Source organism: Opisthocomus hoazin, chromosome 4, assembly GCF_030867145.1.
Source record: "Opisthocomus hoazin isolate bOpiHoa1 chromosome 4, bOpiHoa1.hap1, whole genome shotgun sequence".
In the NCBI taxonomy this organism is placed as follows: Eukaryota; Metazoa; Chordata; class Aves; order Opisthocomiformes; family Opisthocomidae; genus Opisthocomus; species Opisthocomus hoazin.
In genome coordinates, this window is record NC_134417.1 from 37,648,635 (window position 1) to 37,666,161 (window position 17,527).

General features: G+C 39.5%; 1 protein-coding gene across 6 annotated transcripts in view; it reads right to left on the bottom strand.

Annotated features, from left to right (window-relative positions):
* Positions 1-17,527, bottom strand: part of CDK13 (cyclin dependent kinase 13) — a 50,796-nt gene that overhangs the window by 17,259 nt on the left and 16,010 nt on the right. For all 6 annotated transcript variants that reach the window (XR_012763708.1, XR_012763707.1, XR_012763706.1 and 3 more), the window contains exons 5-7: positions 15,482-15,652; positions 4,262-4,451; positions 1,704-1,760 (exon numbers count right to left, since the gene is read on the bottom strand). Coding sequence is in view for 3 of the 6 variants with exons in the window: in XM_075418591.1 (XP_075274706.1) it covers positions 1,704-1,760; positions 4,262-4,451; positions 15,482-15,652 (418 nt within the window). In the remaining 3 variants the exon portion in view is untranslated. The remainder of the gene's footprint in view (positions 1-1,703; positions 1,761-4,261; positions 4,452-15,481; positions 15,653-17,527) is intronic.

Genomic DNA, 17,527 nt, shown 5'->3' on the forward strand with positions numbered 1-17,527 from the left:
TACAGATACACCACTTATGTATTAGTGTACGGTGCTTTCTATTCAAACATATGTTTTCTTATGCAATCTGTCGTATCTCCTACTCCAAACATATTAAATACACCAGAATAACATTTAAAGGAGCACAACTACAACAACTGATGGGAATTTACTTAAAATTAATTTTTTATTTCCTCATCATTATGCTCCTACTAAATTCTGTACCCTTTTGAAAAGTATACAATTCTAAACAACATTAAAACAAATGTAAAATATATTAATTTAAAGCAGCAGCTATTATAAAGTTGTTGGTATACATTAATTATGTCTGTTACTGCAGGTCAGAAGCTACTCTGAAAAAAAATTAATTACAAAAGTCAAAAATCTACTAACAAGTTTCTAATTATCCTCCCAAGTTCAACTGGCAATTCTATTAGCTACCATAATTACATTTTAATCTTGGTTTCATTTGTGTATAATGGCATAACAATGTTGCTGTTTGAAGTACAGTAAAATCTGTTATTTGCACTATAAAGACACTGAACTTTCATTCATTCAATTCTTAATGAACAGTTAAGTTTTACAAGCAAAATTTAAATTAATTTAAAAACAGACATTAAAAAACCCCCAGGGTAAATCAGAGAAAAAAAAATTAAGTCAGTTTGGTGCACGTTAAGAAGGTAGGATGGCATCACTCCCTTTTATTATAAGTACTTCCAAAAAACCAATCAATTACCCAGCAGCTGCTTAGGATTATGTTACCCTGCTACTATACTCAACAGTTTTCATAACTGTACATAAGCATATGTTCCTGAAATAACAGCTCAGAAGATAGTGAAACTAATGCTATCAGGTTCAACAACAAGTTCAGAGCTCTGTGAGAAACTAATAAACTCATAAAGCTAACATTATGGATATTATTTCCCAAATTATGCATGTAGAAATCAAACTAAGCTCAAGTATCTAATAGTCTCTATATCCAACCACCCAATGTACATACTAGTGTTCATAAACATTCAGCCTGGATTTTGAAAATCCAGTTCCACATGACAAACACATGACATTACAATATAAATCTCGAAGTCCTTAATCATAAAAACTGTGCACCTGCTTCCTAGAGTACAAGCATAACAAAGCCAAGAACAACAGAAGCACAAGTCGCAAGAAGTTTCAGAATAACTTTTATTTAAACTTGTATCTCTGTTTCCAGCAGATTCAACAGTACTGACTGCCTAAAGAATACAATGAACCTCTTCAAATGTAATGTTAAATCTTACACAAAAGTAATGCTTTTTGAAAAGAAACTGCATACTAATTTGTGTCATCAAAAAAACATCGGCTTTTCCTAAACAAACTTTTCCTAGGTATGCCAACAGACAAAATATACTTCAGGTTTACAGGACAAGAAACTAATAGTAAAAACCTACATATTCATGCAACCTACTCAGGACTGCAACTCTTCAATTCCAATCAATATATGGCCACTCTCTACAGCTGTTTATCCAAAGCACTTGAAAAAGCAATACACTTGCACAAAGGCAGTTTTGTGGTTTTATGCAGTGTAAGACAACACGCACTTCTTTCCATTTCCTAAGCAATTCTTTGTATTACAATATAGTAACATCTCCTCTAAAAAAAACAGTCTTCTGGCCCTCATAATACTTAAGAGTTATGCAAAAAGATTAAACTTCTGAACACTTTTCCACAGTATAGTTATACCTTACCTTTCTTCAGAGTTGTACAGCCGAGCAAGCCCAAAATCTGCAAGCTTTATCTGCCCTCTGGTGGAAAAAGCAAAGAATTATTTAGTGGTTAAGCCTGTTAGATTTCCTCCCCAAAAATCAGGTAAAGTTTGAGATTGTGGCAGCTGCAACTGATCTTCACCAAACCACGTCAATGAGGAGACAACGCTTGACAATCTATGCATCTCTTCAGTAAACAAATACGCTAACTCACTGAATATCAAAGACAAGTAAGCAAAATTAGGTACGCTCATCAAATGGCATTTATATCACCAGATGTTAGTCAAAATTTAGGTGTATGCTATAAAGTATTCAAACCATCAACTCTGCAGAAAAAAAATGAGAGAAGAAACTGGTATCTTCTCATTCCTTACTGCTAGCATAAGCATTTGCACAACAAAAAACTATCAGTAGTCATACTTCCTTCTAGGAAGCCGTCAAAGTCCTGTTCTGCTCTTGTAAAGTTTAAATACAGCCTTTAAATCAGGGTGACCGACCAGATGAGGGCTTCTATTTTTGCCACAGCCAACTTGCTGAGCGACACAACCTCTAACCCCTTCCAGAGTTCTCCCACATACGAGGGGAAGAGTAGAAGACACAGAGCTCTTGCCTGGCATTTTTCACGGCTAAAAGGCACTGCTCAATAACCAGAAGCCCCCATCATCTGTAAAGCCTGGATGATTTAAACAGAAAGCTATCTGCAAGCTTCTCTAATACATAAAGTGAATGCTGGAATGTTACACGGGCTTTTTGTTCGAGCCTTTAAAACTCCTGTCACTTTAAAATATGTGCAAATGTCATTATCAAATAAATTTTATTCTATCAAATCAGCGCAAGACTGGCTGATATGTGTAAGAATGACCATTTTGTGATAACAAAGTACACAGGTTATAGTTTCAATTCCTTTTATCCCTTCAGATGTGTGCTTGGAATTGCTGCAACACTTGGAGAACCACTATAAGCAAAGAAACATTCCCCTCAAATTTACATGTTTATTCCTCAGAGACCCTATTTGTGGAAGATTAACAATGTTTTGAGCAAAGGTATTTAATTTGCATATCTAAAAGATATATAATCCATGTGTTTGGCTTCAGGCTGTAACTGATAATAGGCTTTTAGAAACATTGGTTTAAAACTATTCAGATCAGCTATCACCTTTTTATCCTTCCAGTGGAAACGTCAAATGACGCTCAAAAAACATGCTAGGGGAAAAAAAGCCTGTACCCTGGGTTGGAGAGAGCACAGCACAGCAGAAAGCTCCACCTCTACCATAACGCGCTCTTCTCCACTGTCAGGTTACACCTCAGCTGCTGAGCTCCCAAAGGAGCGCAGAGACAGCATCACCACTGGAGATCAGCAGGCGAGCAAGATGAGGTGGGTGGGCACAGTGAGTGATGTGGAGGCATGTGAACAACTCTTAATTTAAGAGTCTGTATCATCATCTGGAAAGACTGTGGTGGGATCCAGAGCTGAAAAGAGTCTAATGTTAGTTCGTCATAAGAAAAAAAAGGAGGAAAAAATGGAAAATTTAATTTGGAGAAAGCTGGGACAAAACTAGGGCCCTACCAAAAGAGAGCCTTGATCCATTTTGCTCAGTAATATCTCTCCAAGGACAGCTAAGCAGATGCTTATGGAGAACATGTGAACCTGCTCACTTTGGGGCTCATCTTCCTTGTACATAACCACCACTCACAATCACTGTGTTAAGGACACTAAAACAGGTATTCCTGTCTCCTTAGCAGGCGTTAATGACCCAGTCCATGAATCTATCTCATCCCTTTTTGAATCTCCTGACACCACCCTGAAAATCTCCTGTGTCAATAAATCCCAGAAGCTGTCTGCCTGCTCTATCAATATACCCTTTTTGCTGTTATAAGCCTTGCTCTTAACAGTTGCTCCCTGGTTTTAGTACTGCTGGATTTGATGAACAACAGCTCTGTATTGAAGTCAACTGCTATCTTCACACAGGCTTTTTATTTGCTGCTGTTGGACACTGAACAAAAGCATGTTTACTAATATTTGTAATTACAAGCGGTGAAAGTAGTAAGAAAAAAAACTCTCCTCCCCATTTGATTATGGCTATAACTGCAAGCCAAAGCATGTTTGAACATGCCTGATCAAATATTCTTTTAAAGTATTATCCTGACTGATGAAGACGAGGACCTCAGAATTATATCACAAAGAACCAGTCAAGCCACACTTCATCTTGAAATGAGATTACAAAAAGAATACACGTCAAACGTTTATTTCCTAAAAATCTGTTTTAATATATTTGAACTCAGATAATTCCCCACACACACTCTGACCTAAAAGATCCAAGTTTTGATCCTGCTATTTTAACACAGATAAGTTTAACAAACAATTGCAGGGTCCAGTGTTAAGGAGTAACATTAGCAGATTTACAATCGATTTTAAAGAAACTAGGCAATCTAAAAAAAAAGTTTTGCCAATGATTTAAAGCAGGTGAACTGTGGAGATTAAAAGAAAGATTTAAAGATATTAAAATAGAATTTTTTACACACTTGAAGTAAGATCCATACCTATTATTTAGTAGAATATTTGAACATTTGATATCTCTGTGCAAAAAGTTCTTCTTATGGCAATAGGCCAAGCCCTCCATCAGCTGTCTCATAAATGACTTAATATGATTTTCATTAAAATGAACCAAACCAGATTCCAGCAGTCCCATCAAGTCATGGTCCATATATTCAAATACCAGGTAAAATGCACCTAGGAGAAGAAAGGGAAAGGGTAGGAGAAACAGAGAGAGAAATTGATTTAACAGCAGTCCAAAGCATTGCTGCTCCCTACAAAGTTGGAATTATTTTTCACACAACCATTTACATTTTCTGCAATATTTATAGCTATACCTCATGTCCAATAAGAGCAATGAGGTGTAGTGCAGTAAAATGTTTTCATAATAGTGCTTTTCCAAGTAAACAATTACTCTAGTCAAATGTTTGTGAAAACAAATATAATTCTACCACATGGCACTTCAATCTAGATGGACATGCGCTCTCCATATGGCTCTCCATCTCTATCCACTTTACATAAAGAAAAAATTAACTGGATTAATATTCCCCATGTAAAGTCTGTGGAAAAATCGAGAAACAATATGTATGGCATTAGTTCATCTGTCATGATTCAGTGACTGATTCTTTTAAGCTTTCAGTGTGGAACTGGGTCAGTAATAAGCCTGCCCTTCTCAGATGAGAAGTACCTATAAGACAAGAGAAAATGAGCATGCAGAACTAACCTACTAGCAACAGCAGCTCTGCAAAGATGAAGTTCGTAACTCCATGTTGCCACATACATTAAGCATAATAGACTCTGGTCTTATCTCACATTAGCCTGTGTAATTCCACAAATAAAGCTATTAAAACCAAGGCTCTTTGATATAGGTAGGTATTCGTAAAGAGGCAAAGTGCTGAGTGCTTCAGAAGCAGCAATAACCAATCTCCAGCACAGCTACCAGCACAATCTACTTTCTAGTAGTTGACTCCTTCCCTTCTTTGTAACTCTGGGGCAGAGCAGACAGTGCAGTCCCTGCAGAGCACTGACGGCAATCCAGAAACCACACTGCAGTGGGTCTGTCTACCTTCCATTTTCCAAAGCTTCCCCCAAAGAGATTTCAAAGCCACCACTCTAAAGTACAAATAGCTTCTGCCCAACAGAACCCCATTACAGGTTCTAGTTCCTAAATTAGAAGTTTCAATTCAGAAGCTAGTGCAAGACTTGAAGCAATAACGAGAAGTCAGCTTGCCAGAACGTACACATGTGTACAGCCAAATTCTAATGAACCTATTTGTTTTCTTGCATAGCAGCTGAAGAGGGGAGAAAGTGCTAAATCCATCTCCTATTTAACAAACAGAAAAAATACTACTCATACAGTAAGCGTTAAACTTGTAACAAAGGTCAATGTAGAGCAGCTAAACCACAGGCCATTGCATAAGACACTCAGGGTTTGTAATTTTTAATTTAGGTCCTTTTGTCCTGCTGTATGTTATATAGAGGAAGCAAAATACTGATCATAAAAATAGCCCTGCTGGTGTCCACACAGGAGGCAAATCAAGCAGGTACAACCAATGCCACCACTTCAGAAGGAGAGAAGGAAATATTAAGAGCCCTAAAGAACCAAAGTCTGCTGTGTTACTATTTGCATAACTGAGTTCACCAGTTCAGCGCGGTACGAGCACAGAGGCTCCTAGTCTTGGTCTTTTAAAACAAGATAGCTGGCAACCTGGTGTTAGGTCTACCTCACTGACAACTGCTGAAATATGAACCATGACATATTTTAAAATGCCTTGAAACAAAACATCTGAGATTAATGCTGCAGTGCCAGGATAATCTAGATTTACCCTTCAGAGGAGGTCAGCTCAACAAAACTGAATACTGGTGATCTTGGTATCTTCTTGCTCTGGAATACAAAGGGAAGTTAACTGTCATGGCAGGAGCCTACACTCTGTGTGTACTGACTAGGACAAGGACTGGGAAAGGCCAATGGGACTGCAACCCGGGGTAGTGAGAACAGCTCAACAGAGTCTTCTTGTTTATATGCAAAGTAAGCTCCATGCCTTGAGCAGTTTCCTGCTCCACCTACTAGCTCCCAGGATTTTTCACCACTATTTATAACCAGCAATCACCACTGGAACCCTCATGCAAGAAGGAAAGCTGACAACAATGGAGACAATTCATAAATAAAACAGAGTAGTACCTGGGAGATGACATCCATATATTTATACTCTCTGCAACTCTCATTAAGAAACACACTAGAACAGTGTAAACGCTAAATGTTCCTTCCATATCAGAGCAAGAGCAAATGCGTGGATCCATTACACTTGTGCATTACCACCTATTTACTACCTACATATTATAAAATGTTAGAATTGTTTTAGAAAGAAAAACTGTCAAAGCTGAATCTTCTTCATTGGTTATGAGATACTATTAAAATTAGTTACTAGCCTTGGCAGCCTAACCATTAAAACCTGATTTTCACCATTACTCAAACTATATTTGGAAGTGATTGTAGCTGCAAAAAAGGTATCACAAAAACTGAAGTGAAACTTTGGTTAGTTTATTTCTAGACAAACATGGTGCCCTTTTCTGATAGAGGTCTACAGTTTCAGTCAACAAAATAGTTATGTTATTCCACTTCATCATTTAAAATCTCCATTGGTTTTCACCAGATCAGGGAATCTGATCCTTCATAACAGAGAAAGAAGCTACAGATATTGAAGAAGAAAACAGTCACAGAAGACTTCACAAGTGAACTACGTACAGGCAGAAGTCTGCTCATTACAGCATAGTTTAAGTTTGAGCTTACAGCATCCTTCAGTTTAATCAAAACAAAAACCACATATATCCATTTCTCAAAAGGGAAAACAGACAAAATAATCATGCTTTCCTTTATAAGGCCAAGATGTTTGGTAACTTGGAGGTTACGTTTTAAAATGATCCTTTGCTTCATGCTGGCTTTGCCCAATATCCACATTTCTAGAAGCAGTGTCACAAAAACACCTAAAGCTGACAGCACAGTGCATGCAATTCAAACAAACCCAGAACTACTTATTTGACTTTAACATAGCAGCAGTAAGACGAGTAACATTAAAGACCTGCACTTCCCAGTAGCTAAGTACCTGCGGGGTGGGAGGCAACCCACAGTCCACTTCCACATGCTGCAACAGAGCACTAACAGCGGGCTTTTGTCTTGGGTGCCCCACTTCCTTTGCTAATACCACACAGCTCATCTCCATTCCTTCATCTATCAGGATAATTTGAAAATATCCATGACATTTGAAAAGTCATGGCAGTCAGGGGAAGTCCGCAGTGACTGGAAAAAGGGAAACGTTGTGCCCCTTTTCAAAAAGGGTAGAAAGGAAGACCCTGGGAACTACTGACCTGTCAGCCTCACCTCTGTGCCTGGGAAGATCATGGAACAGATCCTCCTAGAAGATATGCTAAGGCACATGGAGGCCCGGGAGGTGATTCGAGACAGCCAGCATGGCTTCACCAAGGGCAAGTCCTGCCTCACCAACCTAGTGGCTTTCTATGATGGTGTAACAACAAGGGTGGACAAGGGAAAACCTATGGATGTCATCTACCTGGATTTTTGTAAAGCCTTTGACACGGTCCCCCACAACTTCCTTCTCTCTAAATTGGAGAGCCATGGATTTGATGGGTGGACCGTTCGGTGGATAAGGAATTGGTTGGATGGTCGCAGCCAAAGGGTAGTGGTCAACGGCTCAATGTCCAGATGGAGACCAGTGACGAGTGGAGTCCCTCAGGGGTCCATACTGGGACCGGTGCTGTTCAATATATTTATCAATGACATGGACAGCGACATCGAGTGTACCCTCAGCAAGTCTGCAGATGACACCAAGCTGAGTGGTACAGTTGAGACACCAGAAGGACGGGATGCCATCCAGAGGGACCTGAACAAGCTGGAGAGGTGGGTTCGTGTGAACCTAATGAGGTTCAACAAGGCCAAGTGCAAGGTCCTACACCTGGGTTGGGGTAATCCCTGCTATCAATACAGGTGGAGGATGAAAGGATCGAGAGCAGCTCTGCTGAGAGGGACTTGGGGGTACGGACAGACGGAAGGCTGGACATGAGCTGGCAATGTGTGCTGGCAGCCCAGAGGGCCAACCGTGTCCTGGGCTGCATCAAGAGAAGCGTGGCCAGCAGGTTGAGAGAGGTGATTCTGCCCCTCTACTCTGCTCTGGTAAGACCTCACCTGGAGTACTGCGCCCAGCTCTGGAGCCCTCAGCACAAGGAGGACATGGAACTGTTGGAGCGGGTCCAAAGGAGGGCTACAAAAATAATCCGAGGGCTGGAGCACCTCTCCTATGAGGACAGGCTGAGAGAGTTGGGGCTGTTCAGCCTGGAGAAGAGAAGGCTGCGGGGAGACCTGATTGCAGCCTTTCAGTACTTAAAGGGAGCCTATAGGAAAGATGGGGACAATCTTTGTAGTAGAGACAACAGTGACAGGACGAGGGGTAATGGTTTTAAACTAAAACAGGGTAGGTTTAGGCTGGATATAAGGAAGAAATTCTTTACAATGAGGGTGGTGAAACACTGGAACGGGTTGCCCAGAGAGGTAGTGGAGGCCCCATCCCTGGAAACATTCAAGACCAGGTTGGACAGGGCTCTGAGCAACCTGATCTAGTTAGTGGTGTCCCTGCTCGCTGCGGGGGGGTTGGACTAGATGACCTCTAGGGGTCCCTTCCAACCCAAAACTTTCTATGATTCTATAATAAGAAACCTTAATGTCACAGCACATTGATGGAGCAGCAACTGAAACAGCTGAACAGTAGTAATATTGCCTACTTCTGAATATGGGATAAGAGACAGCAGCTGAATCTATTAGGGAGGTATGCAATAAATAAAGGAGACTCACATGGATGGAAACAATCCTAGCCTTACTCCTTTTGTCTGCACTTAGAAAAATTCATCTTTTCAATCATTTTGTAAATTAAGGTTCATAAGGGTCAGAAAGTGAGATACCAGTTTAGAACAATTAAAGAATTAACACATCTCCTCCTCTCATTCATACATTTCACGTCATAGAGCTATAACAGCAGCAGTTTTCTTAACAAAAACACAAAATGAGCTGGGGTATAAAGCTGTAAAGCTATGTATACAAAATGAGTAAGTCAACAAAACATGGCACTGATGATCTGTAACATGCAGAGGATTTTCTGAGGGGCCAAAAAACCTGACAAAACATACTTTGCATTTTTGTGACACAGGCAGGCTCTGGATTTTTTCGGACTGTCATCAAATCACGCAGATCCAAAAAAGCAGGACACCAAGTCACACATTTGTTCCAAAGATACAAGTGCTTCGGGCTGGGGAAGGGGGGAAGCAGCAGGGCAGAATGATCCAAAAGCCTACACAATGACAGCTTTTAAGCAAATATTTTCCAAGTGTAGTTTCATAGGGAAAACGTTTGGGGTTTCTCAAAATAATATGATTAGGTACAGATCAAGAACTGGGAGACCAGAGGTGCCTTATTATGTGAAAATTATAATTCAGTCCTTGTATATACGCATTACAATAGCATCTTGAAACACAAAAATGCTTAAAAAAACAGAAGGACCCTTGCCTCATTCAGCGCATGGTACATACAATGCTGAAGTTGTTGAACAGGTTTTCAAGATTTTGTTCTGTACTGGCTGTTCAGATGAGACTCCATCAGATTTCAGTTTCGCTAATAGGCCTCCTCAGCTGCTTCTATGCAAAACATAAGATTTTTTTAATTTTTTTTCTCCCCCCCCTTGATTGATTAGAGATAATTGGACTATATTTACTCTTCCATTTCCTTAACATTTCTCTTCTGGAACTCATGATACACTGTATTCCAAGACAGTTCTACACAGAATTTTATCAAACAGAGCCTGAAAACTAAAGAAGAAATTGTCCAGCAATTCCCTGAAGTTTAACGTTTATATTCCTTAAAGTCCCTTAAACAGACATTCATCTTTTCTTTCTACTCATGTTTTATAAACCTATTTTCTGATTTGAAACACCAAATAAAAGCATAGCTGCCGAAGTAATCACCTTAAGACTAAAGAAAGCATCACTGCTACACTCGTTTTTCCATTTAGATATCACAAAATTTTCTAAGACAAATTTAGTCTAATAAAAACAGAATTTATACTTTTTTTTTCATTTTCACCCAATATTAAATTATTCTTTGATGACAGTATTATTCTCCTATTCCAAGTTCAATTGCATTCTCTTCTCGAAACAAATCCAACCCAAACTGCACGTACATGGAAACATATCCTGAAATAGGCTTACCAGCCAAGGGCATACTGAAGCCCTGGAGTAAATACTGTCTTTGTTCATTACATACTACAGGGAAATAAGAAACTGAACAAATAGCCGAGGAAAAGTAAACCAAGCTTATCAGAAATTTTTGATTAATAATCAGGGATTTTTCTCATTTTGCCATAACATGGATGAAGTTGAAAAGCCTCACAATTAGGTCTGCACTCATTCCAGACCAGTCCAGTACAGCACACACAAAAGGGAAGCACCACTCAAGCAGTTGCATTATTCCTCGTAACTTAGCTGTAGCATTAGAATTCTTTGAGTAAGAAGTTTCTATCAGCTATTTTGGGAGCAGCAAGGCAAGCTGTAGATCATTAGAGGTTTCCGAAATTCAGATCAATTTGGTCTTAGTCAACTCAAAGGATGGAGAGGGACTTTTCACAAGGGTGTGTAGTGATAGGACAAGGGGGAACAGCTCTAAACTAAAAGAGGGCAGTTTCAGATTAGACATTAGGAAGAAATTCTTCACCATGAGGGCGGTGAAACAGTGGCCCAGGTTGCCCAGAGCAGCTGTGGATTCCCCCTCCCTGGCAGTGTTCAAGGCCAGGTTGGATGGAGCTCTGAGTAACCTGGTCTGGTGGAAGATGTCCCTGCTCATGGCAGGGGGGCTGGAACCACATGATCTTTCCAACCCTTACCATTCTATGATTCTGTGAATTCCCCGGGAAACCCGGATAAAGCTAGCTACAATACAAGTAGAGAAGGAACCCCATAGTGAAGTACTCTCCAATGACTGTATGATTGCTGCCACCGACTCCTTTCAAACCACAAGCTTTCAGACACACCAAGTACTCCTTGATGGCTGTGAGAAAGTAACCTGCTAGTCATACGATAGTGTACCACAGAGTCAGTGTCCTTTTGACACATGTACTACAGTACTGTCGGGATAAATACTGACTTCACGTTTAAAAAGGTTTGTTAATTTGTACTGCAAACCAATTCAAAATTTAATCTATCTAAAGTAAACTTAGATCTTAAAATGAATTATAGAAACACACATACACAATCCAAACAGACAATCCACACACAGAGAAAAAAAAAAAAAACCAGGCTGCAATGTTAACGATAACTTTTTCACTAGTATCCCATGCAACATTTTACATTCTCCCTCGGGTCAGCAATTGAAAATGCCTCTACCACTTCAAAGGAGGAAGAGCTGTCAGTCAGTACACCTACTGGTTTTACATTCCGACCAACAAAAGCTACGTTAGGCACTCTCCACATGTCTAATAAAAAGAGACCGTGGCAGTCCCATAGCTAGACTGTTGAGCACTTGCAAACAGCGTCTAGCTTACAAGAGAGGCAGCTGAGAACTGAAGGACCATCTCGGGTGCCCAAATTAAAGAGAGACAGACACCTAAATCATATAAATGACAGACTCACTAACAAAACAAAGCAGGGCTGACAAAAGCCCAAAGGGTTTTTTTTTTTTCCAATAATTCACTTTATAACTGATTAAGTGGCTCAACTAACTTAGCTTATGAGGTGTATAGATTTGAATATACATAGGAAGTAGCTTTGTTTTCAACTTCTGTTGTAAATCTTGCTTTCTTCAATTACTGTTGCACAGGGAACATCACACAAACTTTCTCAAACAAAAAAAAAAAAAACACTAAGAGAAGATGAAGAGCTTCTGCAAAGTACAATCCTCCTGCTTCAAAAGGACAGGAACTGAAGTTCATGAACGTGAGCTCCAATTAATTTGAACTACCATCAAGCAAACAAAAAGGAAAAGCAAAGCAAAGTTTAGTTGCCAGACTTGGTCGTAAGTACCAACAATGCCAGGCTGCTTCTATTACTGTTGAAGACTGACACTCACAATTGCTCCTGTACTAGCTCACTAGAAGAAAACTTTTTCCACAAAACTAACCCGAGTTCTAAGATTTCAGGAAAATACTGAATGGAAACTATAGCTCATCGGTGCTATCAAGTCAAATCAGGCTTAACGTCCTGAGAGAAGCAGAAGAGGTTTTAACAGCATGTTCAGCATATTTACTTTTTTTTAAAGACAGCTGTTACACTGATGTACACAGAAGACAGAACACAAACGATGAGTCATGTGTTCCCATCCCTAAGCTTGCGTGGTCACCCGTCTCCCTCTGAATGATGGGTAGGGGAGAAAAGCCTGCATGAGACACATGCAGAATGGATACTCCTCACCACGTTCAACATATACATTCTACCTGGCAGGATCGTGCCTCAGAATCAAGATGTGACATTACCAACCAGTAATGCCATTCTCCAAGTTTATCATCAAGCATGCCTCATGCACAATGAAGACTCCAAAGTCAAAAACTTCAGATCTTCAGTATAGCAGACCCATGTATCACCCACTCAGCTGTGCATGTGCCCAACCTATACAAACAACTGTGCTGTCTGATGTGCTGTATTTCTACTGATGGAAATACACTTACAAAGTTTGTAATACACTGCTCCAACTGGTAATATTTCTTTTTCTAATGGCTGGTCTAGAAAGAATAAAACCAATCCCATCTACTGAAGCTGTTCCTATTGTTGAACTTACACCCCAAGCTAGCCAGGATAGATAAAACACAGATATACTTTTCTTCCACTTTCTTTAAAAGTAAAATGCTGTTGAAAATATCAAGACAAATCAGCTACTCCAAAGTTTGGAAGACATAGGATTATGTTACTTAAAAACATGTAACTCAGCTCGAAGTATCGGGACAAAGTTGTACAAGCCAAGCCATTGCTGGTTTGCAGGCAAATGGCACTATCTTACAAAGCATCTTTAAAACAAATACTGTACAAAGTGAGCTGAACATCTACATAATTGTCAGAAAATTAAATTTGATGCATTTTAAACTACTGAGATCCAACAAAAAAAAAAAAAACAACACACCTTAAGTGAATAAGCAGACGAGTAACAGGCCAGGATATGACCTTAGACAGAAAATTAACTTATCTCATATTCACTAGAGGAACACGTGTTGGCAGCAATGTTCTCATTCCCTACTTTTACAAATGGGTTATCAGCAGGGTTTTGTAAGAGTTATACTCCAAAGCTAAGATAAGCATATAACATAAATTAAGCATAAGCATGTTCATCAAAGGGCAAAACACTTTGCTTCTACTGTAAGCCCTGCCTGAGCAACACATCGCTACCACTTTTGTAACGTCTCCTTCTTAAGCCAAGCAGATGACTTTTATGTTTGCAATGATTTACCGTGAAAATGACCAAACTTCCTCCCACTTGCATTCATTCCCTGCACAGACTGCAATTTGGCCACGTCTCAGCTATAAATCCCCATCTCACAATGAACTACTCATTAGAGAAATACAGAATGCAGTGCCCCAAAAAAAAAAACCACCAACAACAACTTCCATCTTGCCACAGACAAATCATAATAGCACAGCCTCATTATCATGCTAATGCTTTCAAGAGACTACCAGAAACTAATTTTATTCTCGCATTTCTAGAGAAGCCCCTTCTCTTGCAAATTTTCTGAAAATGTAATTGTTTTAACAAGTTATGAAAGAAGAATGAGAAATTAAATCGAAAGCAATATCAAAAGCACAACCAGAGACTTGGACAAAAATATACATTTGAAATTAATGAGACACAGTTTGAAGTACACAAAAAAAATATACAATTCAATCGTAGACATGCCACCAAAGAGAAAGGGAGAAAATTAATTAATGAGTCATTAAGTATTAAGTCAAGGCTCAGTATGGTCTCATTAGCCAATTAGGTTAGACCTAATTAAAACTCAGTACAAGATTCACATGAAAAGCCTAAACTGGCTGTTGTAGACTGCCAGGATTCATAGTGGGTGCTGACCACTGAACCTGCACATACCTAGAGAAACTCCTTTGCTAGATGCTTCCTGCTTTTAAACACAATGAAAAAGCGTGTTAGTGCTGTACGCCCTTCAAGGTATTGTACATTCTAAAAATGCTAGAAAAAAAACCCAGACTAATTCCTGCTTAATTCTGACAGTCATCTTCTGACTCATCACAACGTCACCCGATGTTTCTGCTGGCTATGCAGTACACGTGATGTTTTCTATCCGCACTGGTGCCAGGCACACTGCATAGCAACTCAGGGAGGAAGAGCAGGGAAGAAACACAGGTATCACATTCCAAACACCGCCCTCAGCCAAACCATGTATCAAATTGCCCACAGGACACTAAAATACCCCAAAATGACAGGTTTATGAGACTTGGAGCTAAAAGGAAACAGCCTCCAAAAACGAAATGACCCCTCCAACATCAAAAGTACAAAGCAACAACACTGAACGATTTCCACTCTGTCTGCTTGATTCTCTAAGATGAGGAGTTTGCAGGAGCTCAAACAGTCTGGGCTTAACACTGAAGGAACCAAAAGGGTACCAGTCTGCATGCTTTCTATTTGGGAAAAAATGCCACCACCACCAATGAAATCTCATTTTTCAATTTTTTTCATTTATCCTTACTCTAGCCTTCAAGACACACATGTCCAATTATGAAAAACATAACTGGAGCACAATTCAAATAACACCAAGGCCTACAATGAAAAACATCTCTTCAGCATTGAGCATACAATACTATAAATGATATGATAAAATACTATGAGGAAAATAAAAGGCTAAAAAAGCACACAATTAAGACCTTCCTAATGTTGCTGACCTCCCTACTCCATGAGTGGTCAAGGAGTCGAACACCTGTTCTTCTCCAGCAAAACTGGAATCAAGTAATAAATTTTCTTTTATCCCATAAAACATTTGCAAAAATGTTTCTATGAGCAAAAGGCATAGCTGAGTTAAATAAAGTACTTCTATTGGTAATTAAATAAAAAAAACCCTTGTCAAGCATCATGATTTGCAAACATAGTTTTTAGTGAAGCTTGACTTGAAGTCCAGTGTAGCAGACTACCGTATTAAGCACAGAACCAGAAAGAGCTACTCCTGTGTCAGCATACATACCTTTGTCCTTCTTGAAGTCCAAAGCATCTTCCTTATCTGTCACTATTTCCTTCATATTGATAATACTTTGGTGATTAAGCTGTCGAAGAATCTTAATTTCCCGAATAGCTGTAATTGGAAACCCTTCCTTTTCATTATCCAGACGCACTTTCTTTAGTGCTACCATTTCCCCTAAGAGACAATTTAAATAAAAAACACTACAATTAGCAACCAAACAATGTAATTTAGTATTGAGTTTGCTCGTTTCTTTTTGAAACCCTTCCCATTCGCTACTATTTCTGAATAGATTTAACAGTTAACATTTTTTGATATTCGCACCAAACAGCACGCTGAGCAGAAACAGAACTAACCATTGTTGGGAAACAATCACACAGAGAAGCAAAACTATAAATGAGAATTTTCAGCTAACCCACTGTAAGTGCTGTCGTCTTCCTCCTGCGTAGTTCACTCACCTGTGCCCTGATATTCCATACCGGCTCTAACAATAAAGCCCCATATAAGAGTGACTAGCAACAGCAACTTTAGAGACAGAGGTCTCTGTCTGCTCTGGATTTCTTACTACTACTTCACCACAGGTCAGAACACACATCTAGCCAGAAATACTACGTAGTTCAAGATATGAGGCAGACAACTAAAGATTTCTCACAATCATCAGTATACTTTCTACAAACAGAAGTGTCACTGCCACGTTTACAGTGAGCAGAAATCTCCCTTATTATTTTACTGTAGGCTAGGCTGGATGAAGCTAGATTGTTGGGGTCGATGTAGCTTGAGAGTTAGCATGACTAGGCCGCTTAAGCAAAACAGTTAGCATAACTGAACAGGCTGCTGGAAAGGGCAGTTATCATAACAATTGAGAAAGTTCTGATAGTGCACATGAGGTGGGTTAGCAAAAACAAGATGTGTTCAAGGACGTGGAGGCAGTCTGTTGCTATTGGCGTTAGTGCATAGTGCCAATCATAAGGGAATGTGGGGCATGTGAACAGCGCGTGATTTATGTCTGTAGCTTTATCCGAGTAAGCGTGATCGTGTGTGCAGATATGAAAAATGTATATAACCACGCAAGTGGAGCAATAAAGTGAATCGACTGTGCATTGCATCAATGTCTGAGAGTCGTTCCTGTCCCTGCACGGATGCTGAAACTCAGCACTAGATTCTGCAAAACGGCAGGAGCATGACCTACTCATGATAGAGGATATCTAAAGATTGTATGTCAGCTCAACCATTTTCTTCTTATAAGTTTATTGCTGTGTCTGGGAAGTTTACTGACAGCACAGGTATCTTTATTAGCTCTAAAAAGGACTTATCCTACATCAACATGTATGACACAAACATAATAGATCACATTCCAGTACAGCACAATGTCCACTTACTTTGAAAGCCCATTGTACCACTTGCTGTATAAGGTATCTCAAAGGCCATAATGCAACTCTTCGCACAGGATTTGAATCCAAAGCTAACAGAAGGTTTGCTATAATGGTATAAGCCCATTCAATACAGAGAGCGACAACTTCTACCAGAGGTGACGAAATGACTGCCACACACAAACAACCTGAAGCTTGTTAAAGAGGCAATATGATTACGGTAAGATTAGAAAAGTAAATGTGCGAAGAACCAAACCACAGGAGAGCAGGCAGAAGCTCCTAACAATGATATACAATGGTCCCCAAGGTAGGAGGTAAAAAATAAAATCTGTGACAGTTCCACTTAAGAACTGAAGTTTACAAACTGAGAGAAGCACAAGTGAAGAATGAAGAAGGCATTCTAATTATACTGCTCACTCTTCTGGAGATCAGAAAGAAGGAAGAGGCTGGTATGTGGTCCTATGTGATTGATTTACTGATGAAGGAGAAAATTATCCAGCATTCAAAGCACACACAAAGAACGCAGAAGGGCAAGCAGTCACAGAAAAGAATTGCTCATTGAACATAAAATGATCAAGCAACATAGAGCACATATGAAGAATCAATTTCAGTGAAGTATCTACTTAGAAGCAGTGACAACATTCTTAAGTATCCTAGTGGTGGCTGCTTGCTCATTCGAGCA